The 18,837-nt window shown below is 33.0% G+C and overlaps 1 protein-coding gene across 1 annotated transcript; it reads left to right on the top strand.

Moving 5' to 3' along the window:
* The first annotated feature begins 8,709 nt into the window (after positions 1-8,709).
* On the top strand, positions 8,710-18,466 carry LOC132277896 (rhomboid-like protein 14, mitochondrial). Its single transcript, XM_059779766.1, has 2 exons — positions 8,710-9,164; positions 17,277-18,466. Exons 1-2 carry the CDS (start codon positions 8,958-8,960, stop codon positions 18,045-18,047), a joined length of 978 nt encoding a protein of 325 aa, XP_059635749.1. The 5' UTR covers positions 8,710-8,957; the 3' UTR covers positions 18,048-18,466.
* The last annotated feature ends 371 nt before the right edge of the window (positions 18,467-18,837 follow it).

The following is an 18,837-nucleotide window of genomic DNA, read 5'->3' as shown; positions in this document are numbered from 1 at the left end:
ATTTTACTAATATAATAAAATAATAACTAACATTTAGGTACTAGACTATTCTAATAAGAATATCCAACCCTAACCAACTTATACGTACAACATCCATAGATGAATTTTAACTCATCTAACACATAACAATTTAGTTATGCAATAGCAATTCAATCATGCCTGCAATTCAACCATGTATTAACTTTAACTTAATTATAAGCTTAATCGTACATAGACTTCACATGCGTATTATAAGCATGTCCTTACTTTAATAATCACTCTATTAATATTTTAAATCAACCATACCATCTACAAATCTGGATATACCAAATAAGATTTATAATATTTAATAATCATAAATGATATATATACACATATATTTTATAATATATATGTGTATGAAACCTTCCATAATAATCCTAGATTATTTAAATCACATATATACAGATATATATATATGTAATCCTAGATTATTTAAATCACATATATACAGATATTTAATTAATTTATGGTAATCCTAGATTACCATAAATTAATTAAACCATATACATGTATATATATAAATCATTGTAGATATATATATATACATTAACCTCCTTCCATAATAAAATTGTTAATTAATTGTTTTACCCAAATAAATGTTACTAAATGTTTTAGTAACACTTAACGGCTCTCTAAACCTTAAGAATATCTCCACTAGTGGCTGATTTCAACCCTAACAGGCTTAAAATTAAATCTGGAAATTCACCGGACCCCACAGGACCTTACCGGGATATCAAACAACCCAGCACGCGCCCCCACACGCCGCCACACGTGCCTCCACTTGCTGCACGCGTCCCCACGCGCATAGACACACTGGCAGGCGCGTCCACACGCTGCCACGCGCCCTCACATGCCTGTGGTGTGCTCCACGTGTGCTGGCGTGCTCCCATTGGCCAACCCCCTTGCGTCAGGTGCGATTGGCCATACTGGATCCATCTCTAATGATCCAGCTGCCTCCCACGCTTTGGATCTGTGCCTACACCATAGCGCATAGAGTTACGCTACACCCGATCAATCCATCTACCTCCACATACTCCAACGGTCCAGATTCACGAGTGTACCCTCTCTCCATTCTCTGCACCACACCGAATCTTCCAACAATCATCAGGACCATCCTAAGGTCCTGATTGGTTCGCACTAAAGTGTTGTACACCTTGCCGCACTGAAGCCAAGCCCATTAATTGGTTACGCCTTACAGTAGGTAGCCCCAGGTTGTTCTTATACATAGCATATGTATATATAAATTAAAATTTATACAAAACAAAAATTCTAAAAAGAATTTTGAATACATAAAAAAAATCCAGAAAATTTTATAAAATCAAACAATCAATAATTAATATTCTAAGGCCAAAATTAACTTACATACTAATTTAATCAATCCATTTAATTGACTTAATCATGATAAACATAATTAAATCCAACTTAAATAATTTTAGAAAAAGAAGAGTTGAAGCTTCATAATAACACATACCTATATATACACATGATTAATCTACATTTATGCAAAGAATTAATGTGTTCCTAATACTCTGATTAATAAAATATTTCAAATCCACAAAATTGAAAATTATAATCTTGATAATAAAGGTGAAAGGTTTATGAGTCCTAAGAGGAGAAGTAGAGGAAATTCGCCTATTTCTTTCAAATCCGACGTCTTATTTCTTTGATCCAGCCTCCTCTTTATCAGCCCTTCTCTTCTCTTTCTAACTCTCTTATTTTTCTAACGTGAAAAACTTTTAACAATAAAACATTATGTGTATAATTATACACATTAATTACCCTAATCATATTCCAAGTAGGATTACCAAATAAACAATAATAATTATCATAATTATTATCTTTAAACCATATATTATATTACATGTATATATGTATATTGTCCATAATTAACCATTGGTTAATTAAATCATATATCCTATATATATCTATAAAATGATCATTTAAATAATCAAATAACCATAGGCTTTTATTAATTAATCCAACAAGGCTTCATCCAAGCCGACCATATCCATTAGTTTCACTCCTCCTAAGCCCAAACCCATTAACTTAAATAAATAAAATAATCCAATTAAATCTAATAATTACAATTAATTCACAATAAAATCACACTAACATAAAAATTACACATGGTCAAATAAGCAACTTAAAAACAACACAATTATGATATTCTTATAAAGCAAACCAACACACCAATTCATCAAATATAGTCACGAAACATAATTTAATAAAAATAAGAAAATTAATCATAACACTCAACTATTTAAAACAAATCATTTAAAAATAAAATAAAAACAATTAATTCCAATTAAATCAAACAAATCACTTAAAATAAAATAAAAGCAATTAATTCCAATTAATAAATCTTTTAAAATATCGGGGTATTACACATATCATCTAATAGCATTGGAGGAAAAAGATAATTGCTTGTTATGGTTGATGATTATTCTCAATATACGTTAATTGCCTTTTTGCGAAAAAAGTCTAATACTTTTGTGAATTTCAGGTCTATTTGCCAACTAATTCAAAATGAGAAAGGGTATTGAATAACTCAGAGTAGGAGCAATAATTGAGGATAATTCAAACCTAAGGCATTTATTGAATGTTGTGAAAAGTTTGGCATTAAGCATGAATTTTCAGTACCTAAAACACCATAACAAAATAGTGTAGTGGAAAGGAAAAATGAGACAATAGCAGGTATGGCTCGTACTATACTTCATTAGAATAAAATTGCTAATCATTTTTGGGCTAAATTAGTATGTATTGCTTGTCATCTCTAAATAGAGTATATCGTAAGTCTCGAACTAAAAATACTTCATATGAATTGTGGTATGATAGAAAGTTTATTGTTAAATATTTTAGAATCTTTGGATGTAAATGTTATATCCTTAGGATAGGGAACATTTGGCAAAATTTGACTCTGTGAGTGATGAAGGTGTCTTTTTGGGGTATTTACAAACAAATCAGGCTTATAGGGTTTTAAATCTTAGAACTAAAGTTGTTATGGAATCAATAAATGTTGTGTTTGATGATACAAGGCCTAAGATAATCTCTACTCAACTTGATGAGGATGAGATTGATTTTGAAATTATAGGAGATAGGGATGAACCTACAGTTAATGAGGAAGAAAGAATTAAGAATTTAGGTGGAGAAAGTGAATAAGTCGAAGAGGATGTTGATGAGGAATTAGAGGTCATCACTGATGAACCTATAGGAATTCCTACACCTTCTTTAGACATTCCCACATCTAGTAGTTCTAAGGTTCGATCGAGTCATACAGTTGACAATGTGATAGGCCCATTGGATAGACTGGGTACTAGGAGTACAATCCGTAGTAATTAGTTTGGACACTCATGCACTGTAGATGATTTAGGACACTCATATCGCACGGCTCAGTTTGAACCAAAGAATGTTAATGAAGTTCTTCAAAGTTCTGATTGGCTTATGACTATGCAAGAAGATTTGCTTTAATTTGTGAAAAATGATGTTTGGGAATTAGTGACTCGACCTAGTGATATTAACATCATAGGACCAAATAGATCTTTAAAAATAAACTTAATGAACATAGTCTTGTGATGCAAAATAAAGCTTGGTTAGTGCATAAGGATATACTCACGTTGAAAGAATTGATTTTGATGAAACTTTTGCACCTGTTGCTAGAATTGAGTCTATTATTCTTCTTTTTACTCTTGCTTGTCACTTTAAATTCAGTTTGTTTCAAATGATGTAAAAAATGCTTTTCTTAATTTATTTTCCAGAAAGAAGTTTATGTAGTACAACCAAAAGATTTTTCCCATAACAATTGGTCTATTATACCAATTGGGATTTCCTCCCTAAAAATTCTGGTGCCATCTCTTTAACTCTACTTGCTTTACTTTTTAGTATTTGTCTTTGCGATTGTGAATGTTTAATTGATCATATTGCTTAGGTAATCACAAAAAATTGGGCAAGTTGACCTATTAATTTCATCTAGGTCATTGAAGGAGTTAATCATTATTAAATCAACTAACAGCTTCCGCACCGCGTAACTCACATTTGGTATTTGAGTAGGTTACTTGATATATTGAGTAGATCATGCTTGTTGATTTGTTGTGATTTTTGCATCATGTCTGATAATTAATCTTCTGTTGATGTATTGCCATTAACTCATATTTTTGATTTTGTCAGAAGCATGCATATTGAGTGATCTAAGTTTAAAAATGATTTTGAAAATTTGTTAGAGAAATTGAAACTTGTAGAACTTGATAGAGATATTTATAAGTTGGAAGTTTCTGCTCTAATAAAAATTTGGAAGAACTTGGCCAGAAAAATTTGAATCTCCTCATAAAGTTAATTTTCTGGAAAAGGAACTTGAAAAAGTAAATATACTTAATAAATCACTTAAACTTAAAATTGATAATTTAAGCAGTGAGTTTGTTAAATCAAAAAATAGTTTTTTCAGAAATTTGACACTGACATTTGCAAAATTGATAAGTTGAAAGTATTGGTTAAGAATATTAGTAGTAACAAAGAATTGACTTCAACTTTAAATGATATGTATTTTAAAAAATCTAAAGAAGTTTTTGTGAAAGTTGAAACCAAACTTTCTGTTATTACTAGTTCTCCCAAACTTATTTTAACATGTCATTTTTGTGGGAAAAAAAAGTCATATCAAGTATAAGTGTCAGAAAAGAAAATTTGAACTTGGGATGAAATTGAAAAATCTATAGAGTTCAAATAAGAAGAAGAGAAGGATTAGATCTTCTGAGCCTTGTGACACTTTGCCTAGGACAATAAGGAAATCATTGCATAATGAATCTAAAATTGTTTGGATAAAGAAAGAGAATTTTAAATGCCTTGCTATGCACACTGCACTTATAGCACTAGGTCCATGTGGTTTGTACTTTGATAGTGGTTGCTCTAGGCAAATGACATGTGATAGAATATTGTTTATCACTTTTAAGGAATGCTAGTTGGAACTGTTACTTTTGGTGATGGTAATGCTTCTAGTGTAAGTGGTAAAGGTAAGATCAAAATTTCAGGAATTGGGGAGTTAAAAAATATTCTATATGTTAAAGGTTTAAGTGCTAATTTGTTGAGTATTAGTCAAATCTGTGATAAGTAGTTTCAAGTCAATTTTACTCAACAATGGTGTTTTGTAACTAATGAAAAAGGTGAATATGTCTTGAAAGGAACTAGAACTTCTAATAATTACTATGGTGTTTATTCAGATCCTTCACTTGTGTGTTTTTTTGCAGTTATTGATGAGGCAATTTTATGGCATAAAAGACTTAGTGTACGTTGTGAATTTTAATGATTTGTCTAATAGTGATCCTGTTCGAGGTTTGCCTAAGTTAAAAATGCCTAAGAATGAAATATGTGGTTCATGTCAATTGGGAAAATAAACTAGAATGTCACATAAGATACTTATTTATAAAGTCACTACTCGACCTTTAGAATTGATACATATGGATTTGATAGGTCGCATATCACCTGAAAGCATTGGAGGAAAAATATATTTGCTTGTTATGGTTGATGATTATTCTCGATTTACATTGATTGCCTTTTTGTGAGAAAAGTCTGATATTTTTGTAAATTTTAGGTCTATTTGTCAATTAATTCAAAATGAGAAGGGGTTTCAAATAACTTAGCTTAGGAGCAATAATGGAGGAGAATTCGAACCTAAGGAATTTATTGAATACTGTGAAAAGTTTGGCATTAAGCATGAATTTTCAGCACCTAAAATACCACAATAGAATGGTGTGTGGCGGAAAGGAAAAATAGTTAAATAGCAGGTATGATTCGTATTATACTTTATGAGAATAAAATAACTAGTCATTTTTTGGCTGAATCAGTACGTACTGCTAGTCATATCCTAAATAGAGTATATCTTAGGCGTGGAACTAAAAAAATTTCATATGAATTGTGGTATGATAGAAAGTCCACTGTTAAATACTTTAGAATCTTTAGTAGTACATGTTATATCCTTAAGATAGGGAACATTTGGGAAAATTTGACTCTATAAGTGATGAATGTGTCTTTTTGGGGTATTCACAAACAAGTCGAGCTTTTAGGGTTTTTAATCTTAGAACCAAAGTTGTTATGGAATCAATAAATGTTGTGTTTGATGATACAAGGCCTAAGATTATCTCTACTAAATTTGATGAGGATGAGACTGACTTTGAAATTATAGAAAATAGGGATGAACCTACAGTTAATGAGGAAGAAAGAATTGAGAATTTAGGTGGAGAAGGTGAAGTGGTTGAAGAGGATTTTTATGAGGAATTAGAGGTCACCACTGATGAACCTATAAGAATTCCTGCACCTTCTTTAGACATTCCCACATCTAGTAGTTCTAGAGTTCGATCAAGTCATCCAGTTGACGATGTCATAGGCTCATGGGATAGACCGGGTACTAGGAGTACAGTTCGTAGTAATTAGTTTGGACACTCATGCATTGTAGATAATTTAGGACACTCATGTCACATGACTCTGTTTGAACCAAAGAATGTTGATGAAGCTCTTCAAAGTTCTGATTGGCTTATGGCTATGCAAGAAGAGTTGCTTTAATCATAGGGACCAAATGGATCTTTAAAAATAAACTTGATGAAGATGGTCTTGTGATGTGAAATAAAGCTAGGTTAGTTGCACAAGGATATTTCCATTTCACTTCTCATCCGAATCCAATTTGAGACAAGTCTCCCCTTTTAACATATATTTTGAAAATTTTGTAACTTTGACAACTTTTATAGCTAATTCAACCAAAATGCCAACTTTGGCCCATTATTTACAAAAGTTGGCAAAAGTCCTAAATTATTTAGGAATCTAAACTCTTTTATTGTTCATTTTATTTCATGTACCAAATTGACCTTCAACCTGACTCCAACAATTATTAAAATGACCTTTATTACTTTCATAAAGTTTGATTTTAACGCGATGCATAACTTTCTATTATCTCTTGCATGCGCGCGTGATTTTGAAAGTTGCTCCTTCCAGGTGCAAAAGTTTAAACTAAAATTTATGTGTCTGTACATATTGATTAATTACAATGTGTGCATTGGTGCATGAATTAGGATTGATGATACTTTAATAATTGTTGGAATTAGGTTAAAGGGCAATTCAAACCACGAAATAGTTGTTGGATTTGTTAAAACTTTAGGTCTTTTATAAATTCTTTTATAAATAGTATGGGTAAAAGTTAGCATTTTGGTAGAATTGACTTCAAAAGCTGTCAAAATTGCAATTATCCCTAATATTTTTGTGGACAAAATATTAGAAAAGCAGTTTTAAAGTTATTTTTATTTGGTCACTCCATATCGATCTGTGTAAGAGGGGCAGGCCTCAACGCAATAGTAATATTGGTCCTGATGAACAGTTATCCATATGCAAATGTAAGATTACGCATATTTAACCTTCTCAATATCTACAATGATGCTACCCTTGTACACGGAGTTTTTTTCTATTATATTAACCTACATAACCATAATCTTATATATCGGGGTCGTTTATACCCGTGGAAGCCCACGCCCCACTGGAGTTCTTCTCTCGCTCACCAACCGAACCACACAATGTTCTGTTCTCAAAAACTGAGGATGAAACATTCCCCTTAAGCTCAAATGAATTGAATGATGAGAATCCAAAAAGAGAAGCTATGATTTTGACATGGATGTCTGAGTCATTTCATTTCATTTCATTTATTAGTTAATAAAAAGTCAATATAAGAAATGGGGACAAATTTGAAGTTAAGTAAACCGGTTAGATTAAGGCATAATAAACTTTTAGTACTTGGGAGAACTACATTCTGAATTTACAAATAATTCATTGAAGTATATTTTGTGCATAATATTCTTTAAATTATTATATTTTATATATTTTATACATAACACCATTTGAACTATCACATTTTGTTACAAAATATCCCAATACCTAAATTATTTCATTAAATGATCATGATATCCTTTTTTATTGAAATTTTTTTTTCTGGTAATTTCTTGTTCTTTTATTGAATTGCACTTAATCTATTTTTCTTATTTAAAAAAATTATATAAAAAAAAATTCATACTAATTTGATGGCATAACGTCCATTAAATTTGCATAAATTCACCCTTATTTTTTAAATCAATTGTTTAAATAAAAATATTAAGTAGAAGATTTTAAAACAATATAAGTCATTTCTTAATTTTTTATGAATATATTGCATTAAAAAGAAGGTATTTTTTATTTAACTATTTTTTTTAAAAAATTTATGAATATATTGTATGAAAAAGAAGGTATTTTTTTTTTTAAACTGAATATAATAAGTTTTATTATATATAATAAAATTTTAATAGTAAGTTATTTATTTAAAAAAAATTTAGTTATAATTTTTTTTTTTCATTTTATGATAAATTGATAATAAAATTAGAGTAGATTGTATAGTAAAAATAATTTGTTTTTGTTTTTTTTTTTTTTTTTTGTTTTGTCGTTGACAAAAAATTTACGTACATCGCTTATGCTCTTGATAAAAATAATTTAATAAAAAATCACAATTTAATAAGAAAAGATAAAATACTTTTTTGTGTGATGCATTTGTCATTGATAGTAACAAATCGGGTTATTTATAAAAGTTTTTTTATATTATTTTTTTCTCTTTTAACTTTATCCTAGATTTTAATGCGTCATTAAAAATAGAAGCAGTTAGCAATTCACAATATATATATATATATATATATATATATATAGAACGGAAGAGTCTGGAATCTTTTATTCTAGGTTTTTTCTTGATGAAGGAAGAATCCCAAACGAAACCCAAAAGTTGTCTGCCTCGTGAGATTAGAGACGGTGGCGTCAGGTGTGCAGTTAAGTTTTATTTAGGAAGAAAGGAACAAAGGAAGGAGAAATTGTTTGTTTGTGCTGCAAAGTAAGGAGAGAAGGAAGTAGTCCATCTGTAAAAAAAAAAAAAAAAAAGGGTAGAAAGAAAGATGGAGAGAGGGAGGAGGAGTAATGGGATGCTTCCACTGCTGGCTCTGCATGCTGTGAGCGAGTATTGCAGGCTTGGCTGGAAGCCACCCGTTACCGCCGGACTTCTTGCCGCCAACACTCTCATCTATCTGAGGCAGCCTGCTTTCGTCGATTCTATGCTCCCTACCCTCCATGAGGTCTTGTTCAATCCCCACCTCATTCTCAAGGTAATTAATTTCTCTCTCAATCCCCCAATTACTTTATATTTATTAATTATACACACACTGTTTTCTTTTTCTTGGCATCAATATTGATTATTGATTAGTTGTGCTGGTTTTGGGCGCTTTCATGTTTTAGGTATATCATTGCAGTAACCTCTTTGAATTCCCTCGATTAGAGATCACCACTGAAACCCACCCGCATCAACTTACCCTATACATATATATATATATATTATAGTGAATCAGGCTTTCATGTATTATGAATCACCTTGATTAATGATATTGGCTATATGATTTTAAATAAGTTCTGTGCCTTTTTTTTTTTTTTGGGTAAAACAAACAAATTTTGTTTTTTTTCATCAGAATGATTGGCATAATATAGTTAAGTCCCAAACACTGACTCAAGCTAAAATAACACTGTCTCGCAACTTAACTTAAGAAAATCACAAGAGCCTTCTCTTACCCGAAGGGGCTTGGGTAGTATTTTGAAAGTGGTAACAAGTTTTTGGAATTTAAAGATTCAAATGAGCTATCTCATAAGGCTAAAACACATGTTATAAATTAAGTTTCTCCTAGAAGAATGGTCATTCTATAGATGGATCACCTAAGTCAATAATGTAATATGGAACTGTTCCAATGAGGAGTGATGAAACTGCAAATATTTCAAATTCTTTGGAGCTATTAGAATGCTGTTGTCAAAATAATCATGTTGATGCTATATCAAAGGCCCGGTATGAAAATTTTGACCGTTCAACAGTAGTTAAACCATAATCAACGACACAGGCTGTCATGCCCCGGTTTTTAAAACCTGGTGGGTGATAAAAGATAAAGGAAATTAAGTTTAAAACTTAATATAACCTTACTCAACTTGGACCATTCTTTTATTTTATTTAATTGTCCTTATATTCTATTTAATTCAACTATATATATATATATTTTTTTTTATTATTATTTTTTCATGTGACAATCCTCATGGACCTGACTTCATTTAGATTATATGTGTGAGGTTAGTACCCACTAATTAGAGTAATTACTCAATCCAACTCGATGATACTCGTACCCATTTTAACCTAATTAAATTAAACAACAACAAACCAAGTGTGACTTAGTTTAATCTTTACTAACTCAAATGGTCTAACATAATTAAACCATACATTAAATTATTAGATAGTTTTATCATTTCAAATGAGAAAATTAAACTATTACATGTTCTCAAATTGAAGTGGCAACACCAACACGTGTCCAACTCAGAAATAGCCCAATAAATAAATATCATTCCTCAACATAGAAGTGATCTTACTCCAAGTAAGCTACACCGTATCCTTCATTTGCAAAACTGTTTTGGGGGAGTGAGCAAAGCCCAGTAGAAAAACACTAACAAAAGTAATCAATAACATATGAGATGCCACAACCAAGCAACACGTTTGAGAACATGATACGAACATAAATTATTATGCATGAGCATGTGATATATCAACTGTGCAAATAACACCTCTATTTAATAAAACACCGTTCAAATCACCTTCCAAATAATATCGAATAAGAAACACCAAAACTCTTATAAAATAAATCACTTCTTAACCAGTTTCATCTCAAGAAAGTACAACATTCTAGTCAATTAAATTCCGGGCATTGTCCGTAATTCTGTGCACTTGACATCGCAAGCCACGCAACACCTACTCGGTTCACGGGCTACTAACCCGTTGGATACGAGCTCCAGTTGAAGGTTTTTCACCTATGGGCACCGAGCCCTATCTTGCTTCTCCGGCACAACCCCGTCAACCAATCGGTTACGCTCAAACTCAATTCCACACATTTATCACCAAGTGTGTCAAAATATAAAATCAGCCCTTATTCATGCTTCCTTATTTCCCTTTTATTAAATAACACATCAAAAGAGTACACTAAAACCACTTCAAACTTGAACCATTCAATGAAGTATTTTATCGAACACCTTGAATGCATTAATTCTCAAAAATGACAAAAATCAGCATTTAAAACTTCATATATTGTGCAACAATATCAATTTATGATGTATAACAACTAACAATATATTCTCAATCAACACACAAATTTAAACACAAAATAATCTCACTCTAAAATAATTCAACCACACTAAGACCCAACCAAATAGATGAACAATCATTAAAACCTTCCACCCTATACATATTGACCATGCTATTCAATATATATAAAAAATACAAGGTAGGACAAATCACATAATTATGGGTTATTAGAGTTAGTATACCCGTACCTCAATCAAAGAAAAGCAAAACTTTGTAAGATCAATAACCACGAATTGGTACTCCAATAGTATCAAATTGTAGAACCGTCGAATAGAGCAACTTTAATTTTTGAAGTCTTTGCAGAATCCCACTCCAAGATCTCAAATTTTAGAGAGAATGATTGAAGAAGAAAAGGAGCTAGGGTTTATAAATCTCACTCCTTCACGTTTTCAGCCTATCCGTAAATATATATATTTTTATACTCGTCCAAGCGCAGAATTGGGCTATTATTTTGTTCGCTTACGGCCCACTGACACTCACCAACAAAACAAACACCCTTAGTTTCCTTTATAGAGTAAAACACAATTGTCCAGCATCTCTAACTATATATACGTGTGTGTTTGTGTATATATATATATATATATATGTATATATATATATATATGTAGCCCCAGATAAGTAATCACAAACTAACCTTGATCTGGCCTTGGTTAGCAAGCATATTATGTAAAAACTACCTCCGCACTATTGCCGAGGTACGCTTATATAGATATATAATTTTTTTTTACCTTTCATTTCTATTAATATATATTTTTTTCTTTCCTTAAACTATTATTTTCTTTTATTCTCAATTCCACCCAATACCCAACATTATTACATAAATACACATAAACCTAAAAATAATAACAATAATAACAAACAATAAATAGGAATTTTATTTATTTTTTTCATTTTTTTTTTTTTTTTTCTGGGTCTCTAAAGAGGCATTTCCAAACAAAGGGCAGGGACCATATTTTTTTTGATAAAATCGGAGTACTTATTATTCTTGGATGCATTGTTTGAGAAACAAAAGATGCAGTAATCCAGAAATAACATAGGATTGTTTTTGTTGTTTAATACAAAATTAAGCAACAAAAGGTGTCTGTGATTTTTTCTGCTACAGCGCTACTATATTGAGGAAATGTTATATATCTTATTAAGGAAGAACGAGGAAGCCTTAGCTTCTTCCAAGAGAAGGGGGCTTGTCACTTGAGAAGCCTAATGTGTAATAGGAGCCATTTAAGGAGGTCGTAAGGAGAGAGATATTAAACAAGTTATGGAGGACACATTTCGTTGCATTTTATCATATTGCGGAATGCCACCACTTCATCTCTCTGGAGGAGACTTCTTCTTAAGGGGGATTTGAGTAAGTATTGATGGGATCATGGGATAAGGCTGCAACCCAATCCACATGCCACACATAATTTGCACATGTAGGTGCTAGATTTAGATTTTGGGATTTTATCTTCTCTTTTATTATGGTTTTAGACCTTTTGGTAAGAATTAGAGAGATTAATATATATATATATATATATATATATAGATATATTGTTTTCTTTGATATTTATCTTTTGGATTATTTAGTCAGTGTCTCTTGCTTAGAGTATGCTTGGGGTTTGTGCATACGTAGACTTTTATATAATTGGAGGAGGATTATTATTGTTATTGAGAAGTCTCACCCTCTCCCTCTCCCTCTCTTATCTTTCTTCTTCTCTTTCTGCATCATTAGGTTGATGGAATTGAAGCTAGATATGCTTCTTGTTGGATTCTTTGCATGGTGTGTCTCAAATCTCAATTTAAGCTTCGTTTTGTAACAAATGAACATTAACTTGAAGTATGTCAACCTATTCCTTGTCTTTCTGTAGATGAGGCTAAAAGTGCTTCAATTACGACACTATTTGAGGTTGAGGTAGACTCGAAACCTTGATCAAAATTTGTTAAGGATCACAAGTATCGAAAAGAATCTACCATTAAGCTGTATCAAATAAAGTTGATTAAGAGAATAAAGATTTGAACCCTAGGATACATAGAGAATAAGATATAAACCCCAAGCCCCACCTCTTCCTTTTAGATGCCAGCCGAGCACTTTTACAGCTGTTGCAAAGGCTTCACCCGTTAGTTAGTGAATTCTTAGATCTCAGGTAATAGTTTTATGTGTTTTTGGTTGTTGAACCCGTGTTATTGTATGAACCTTTTGCATATGTTAATAGGACAAGCTTTTTCTTGATTGTTGTCACTGCACAACATTTCTTAGCTGCAGCATTGACAGGAAATTTTAAGAATCTTGTCTTGGGCCTCTTGGCTTATGGAATCTATTTACCCTATCTTTTCCCTCGAGTCTTTTGTTTCAGCATATTCTAAGTTTTTACATATGTGTCATTCTATAACCTTTTCCTTTATGCTCTTATCATAGTTTCATAAATCGTCCTTGCTCATCATCATCAACTTTATTTTCCTAATTTTACATTCACATCTCAAAAGAACGGATATGAAAATACAATTCTCCTAAATGAACATTTAAAAAATTCCAATAATTAGGCTCTTAAAATAAATTTTTTGTTGGAAAAAGATGATGACTGTTTGGCGGTGTAGAGTTTTCCAATAAAGCCAAAACCCCAACACTCTGGAGGTGGAGGGAGTGGGTGAGGTGGAGAGTTCTCTTTTACACTGATGGAACTTTTCCCCAACCTGAAACTCGTCACACACAGACACAGCAGTGTCTAATACTTGGGCAAACCCAGAGCTCTTTGAAACGGTTGAGTTTTGGTAGGCAACTTGTTTATGGTATTTTTCTGATGTTATGATGTTGATGCTGGTGTTTATTTTGTGGCAAATCATGCATGAAATGTTTTTTGCATTGTGTTCTTGATCAGTATGAAATTACAAATATTTGGTTATTAGAAGAGTTGAAATTGTACCTTAGGCATCATTCAGTTAGATTAATAAATTTACACAATATACTTTGATTTGTAACTTTTCCAAATTCATTTGTTTGAAATTGTGGTTACTAGGTAGATTCGGTGGGAAGGGTTCAACACAAGGTTACAACTAGGGGTGGCAATTTAAGCCCAAACACCCACTAAAATTAAATCATTTGAGTATCCAAATTTAAGTGAGTAGGTCAACAATGGGTAAAAGTGGGTACCCATTCAATTCAATGGTCAATGAGTGGGTACCCATCTTAACTGTTCAAACAAAATTCTATTTTTTCTCTTTTTCTCTCTCCTCTGTTTTATCTCTTTTCTGTCATAAAAAAGAAAAAAAAAATTGTAACCCTTGAAATCAAAAAATTAATGTAAATATATATATATATATATATATATATATATATATATATATATATATTTTGTTATTCAACAATCATAATATTGGAGGTGTAGGTGTTCTAATATTATTAATATTAATATTTTCTGTTTCTATCTCTCTATGTTCTTGTTTCTATCTCTTCTCCCCTGTTTCTCTCTCCCCTGTTTCTCTCTCTTCTCCCCATTTCTCTCTCCTCCAAAAAAAAAAAAAAAAAAAAAGTTAAAATATATATATATATATATATATATATATTTTCTTTTAAAATTATTATTTAAAAAAAAGAAGAAAAAAAGATTTTTTTTTTTAATTTTTTAATTTAATTTAATTTTTTTATGTGATAACTCTCCCATTCTATCTCTTCTCCCTTTTTTTTTCTCTCTCCTCTCTCTTTATTCCCCCCCCCCGCCCCCCCCAAAAAAAAATAATAATAATATAAAAATGGGAAAAAAAAATTGTAACGAGTAAGACCAAACAATTAATAAATTTAATATAAAAACATTTTTATATTTTAAGATCAATGTTGGAAAGAGTGTGCTTGTCCCAGTGGGGGATGTTCCAGATGTTTCCTCCTTAGCTGCAGTTCTTGGGTGCAGGGTGGGTGCTTTTCCTCTTCCTTATTTAGGATTGCCTTTGGAGGTTTCCTCTAGGAGAGTGGGGAGTTGGGACCCGGTGATTAATAGGTATGAAAAGAGATTGGCTGGATGGAAAAAACAGTACCTTTCGAAGGGGGGGAAGGTCACTCTTATTAAGAGTACTCTCTCGTCCCTCCCCACTTTCTTTTTATCTTTGTTTCAAATCCCATGCTCTGAAAGGATTGAAAAAATTCAAAGGGACTTTCTATAGGGTGGAAGGGGAGAGGAGTTCAAGTATCATCTTGTTAACTGGGAGCAAGTTTGCAAACCTTTGAAGTTAGGCGGTTTAGGCATTTGAAAGTTGGTTCCTTTTAATAGAGCTTTATTGGGAAAGTGGTTATTGAGATTCGGTAGAGAACAACATCGCCAGTGGAGAAGGGTTGTCTCGTGTCGTTTTGGGGAGGAGAGTGGTGGTTGTCCTCCCGTCCAGTCTCTGTTACGGGAGGTGTCGGCGTGTGAAAATTCATTTAGAAGGGTTGGGATGTTTTTTCCTTACACATTAGATTCAAGGTTCGTGATGGTAGGCGTGTATGATTTTAGGAGGATTTATGGTGTGGGAATCAGTTGTTGTCTCTTTCCTTTCCTAGACTTTACAATATTGCTGAAAATAAACATGCTTGTGTAGTTAACTGTTATCGGCTTGATAGCAGTGGGGTTACGTGGGATTTGCGTTTTAGGCGTTCTTTTCAGGATTGGGAGATGGAAGAAGCATGCGTTTTTTTGGATCTGTTGTATCAGCAGAAGGATGTTGGCAGAGGTAGTGACGACATTTTGTGGGTCCCTGCCACCCATGGTAGATTGGGTGTCAAGTCCATGCGCTTGTGTCTGTCCAATTTCATTGGTCACGATTTCCCAAGGAAGACTATATGGCGCTCTAAGGCTCCACTTAGAGTCTGATTCTTTGTTTGGACTGCCACCTGGGGTAAGATTTTGACGTTGGATAATTTGAGAAAGAGAGGTAACACTATTATTAATTGGTGTTGTCTATGTAAAACAGACGGTGAGTCTGTGGATCATATTCTTATGACTGTCGTGTGGTGTACGATTGTTGGAATCTCATTTTTAGCATTTTTGGGGTTCATTGGGTAATGCCTCAGTCCTCCATAGAACTGATTAACGCGTGGAGAAGATGCCCAGTGAAAGGTCATGCTCGTGATTATTGGAGGATAGTTCCACACTGTGTTTGGTGGTGTAGATGGAGAGAGAAATAGTAGAAATTTCAAAGGAAATGAATCGTCTTTGGCAAACTTAAAAATCCATATTCTCCGTTCTCTTTTCTATTATATGAGAGGAAGCGCTTGCTCCTCAACTGATGACTTAGTTGATCTTTTGGACTCTATTGGTCCTTAGGTTTAGTTTTTGATTTGTGTATTATGGACGCGTTCTCCTTTTGAACGTTTTTCTAATAAACTTTTACTTATAAAAAAAAAACAATTAAAATAATTAATTTTCAAAAAAAAAAAAATAATAATTAAAATAATTTGACAATTGTATCTAAAAACATTTGTGTAATTGGGTTGGGTGTGTGTTAACTAGTCCATTTAACACCCAACACCCATTATAAATGGGTTGATAATGAGTTATTGACCCACTATTGACTCGCCCATTCATGATCAGCCCAAAACACGTCCAAACCCACCCAATTGCCACCCCTAGTTACAACTAACTAGAAATCATGGGTGGACCTTGTGCAAGTTTTAGGATATTGCATCTTTTCTCCTGCAATTCTGTTTCCACCTTAGCCTACATGCTATATAGACTTTGGCAGTATTGCATGCCATCACTACACTGTAATTTTTTATGTTTTATTTTTTTACTTCTTTTATGGAGAATCAAGGAATGAGTTTGTTTTAACATATACACAAGTAACACAACCATATTAGCGGACCACGATAGATGATTTTCACGTTCCCAAGGTGCTTTGGCTATTCGAGGTCATTTTTTCGGTTTTGATTTTGACTTTTTTTATTTTTTTATTTTTATTTTTATCATACTTACTTTGTATCTCATTACTAGTGATAATATGAGATGATATAACTTGGCTTTGTATAATTTGGAGTTGAACAACTTTCTGAGGTGATATCATATATATTTTTATTTCCATCTCCTAATATCCTTTGTCTTTGGTTGAGCAGCACAGGGACCTCAAGCGCTTCCTCCTGTCGGCATTCTACCACATAGATGAATCTCACCTGGTCTACAACATGATGTCACTTTTATGGAAGGGGATCCAGTTGGAGACCTCGATGGGGAGTGTTGAATTTGCATCTATGGTTGCTGCACTACTTGGTATGTCCCAGGGCATAACACTGGTACTGGCCAAATCCCTTCTGTTCTTTGATTATGGGAGAGCTTATTACCAGGAATATGCTGTTGGATTTTCCGGTGTCCTCTTTGCCATGAAAGTTGTACTCAATTCCCAGTCAGATAACTACACTTACATCCATGGACTGACGATACCCTCACGTTATGCTGCATGGGCGGAACTGGTTCTCATCCAAATGTTTGTTCCTCGTGTCTCTTTCTTGGGCCACCTTGGTGGAATACTTGCGGGTATTCTCTATCTCCGGCTCAAGGCTTTATATTCAGGCCGGGATCCACTAACAACAATCGTTAGTGGTTTTTCCAATGTATTAAACTGGCCTCTGAGGGTTGTGCGGAACTTGTGTGGGTTCCGGCAGCGGCAAATCTCTGGTAGGAGAACCATAGGTGGGAGGCATATGAATACGCCTAGCATTTGGACATGCCGAGCATGTACGTTCGATAATTCCGGTTGGTTAAGTGTGTGTGAGATGTGTGGCACGAGTCGTGATGATGGACTGTCATCCGTTGGGTCGTCAAATCAGTCTCATGATCTTTCTTTAGAGGAATTACGTCTTAGGAGAGTTGAGAGATTTGGTAGATGATTCAAGTAAATTTGGACAAATGTTGAACTTTTCTGCACGTCTTCTGGATAATAGAAGATCAAAAACCTGCAAATGCTCTTCTTTGTGCTTGGTGTAATATACAGCAAGAGAAATAAGTCGCTGCAGGCACTAAGAGGGAGCTTAGAAGTATTTTTAACATACGGTTGCAGGTTTTTTTTTTTTTTTAAATTACTCATTCTTAGAATGCATAGCAGTGGTGGTATGTGAAGAAGCAAATGATTTTTGAGAATTCTTAGGGTGATCAATCGTCCTGTTTGGGCAAGAATACGCACGCCATAGCGTGGTGGTTTTTTTTATTTTTATTTTATTTTTATTTGAACAATGTAAGAACTGAAACTTTTTACTTTATATGGCTACTACCCAAATGCAAATTATACAATGTAATTGTTCCCTGTTAATGTTTGTTTGTATCAATTGTAATGTAAATACACCACTGACCCACCCCAGTTGTTTAGCTCATGTATGCTTGAGCTGGCTACTACCCAAGTGTGATGTAGTTTAAAAATGGATGTCTCCCACCCTAAATCCCGCCCTTCGGGATGAATTTCCACACCCCAACTCTAGTGAATTAAGCAGTAGAATTCTTATTTTCTTGTATTAGTTCCAAGTGTCAAAGTTAACAAGAGTACTGCTATCAAAAGAGCAATGCAATCAAATTGGTCGGTTTGGCCTAGTCTAGATTTCAAAATTTTATTTTTTAAAATAAATGATTCAATTTTAGTTTGGAATTTTATAGGTTCAAATTGAACTAAACGGTTCACTCGTGGTT

The sequence above is a fragment of the Cornus florida genome, unplaced genomic scaffold, assembly GCF_030987335.1.
Source record: "Cornus florida cultivar Cherokee Brave unplaced genomic scaffold, ASM3098733v1 CherokeeBrave_3.0.0_Hap2_Chr01, whole genome shotgun sequence".
Lineage (NCBI taxonomy): Eukaryota > Viridiplantae > Streptophyta > Magnoliopsida > Cornales > Cornaceae > Cornus > Cornus florida.
Note: the sequence above shows the minus strand (reverse complement) of the source record. Positions and strands in the feature narration are given on the sequence as shown.

Bases quoted from the DNA above. Each gene is read 5' to 3' on its own strand.
- LOC132277896 (XM_059779766.1), top strand. From the start codon at position 8,958: ATGGAGAGAGGGAGGAGGAGTAATGGGATGCTTCCACTGCTGGCTCTG. The intron at 9,165-17,276 runs GTAATTAATTTC...TTGGTTGAGCAG, and splicing joins ATCCCCACCTCATTCTCAAG to CACAGGGACCTCAAGCGCTT.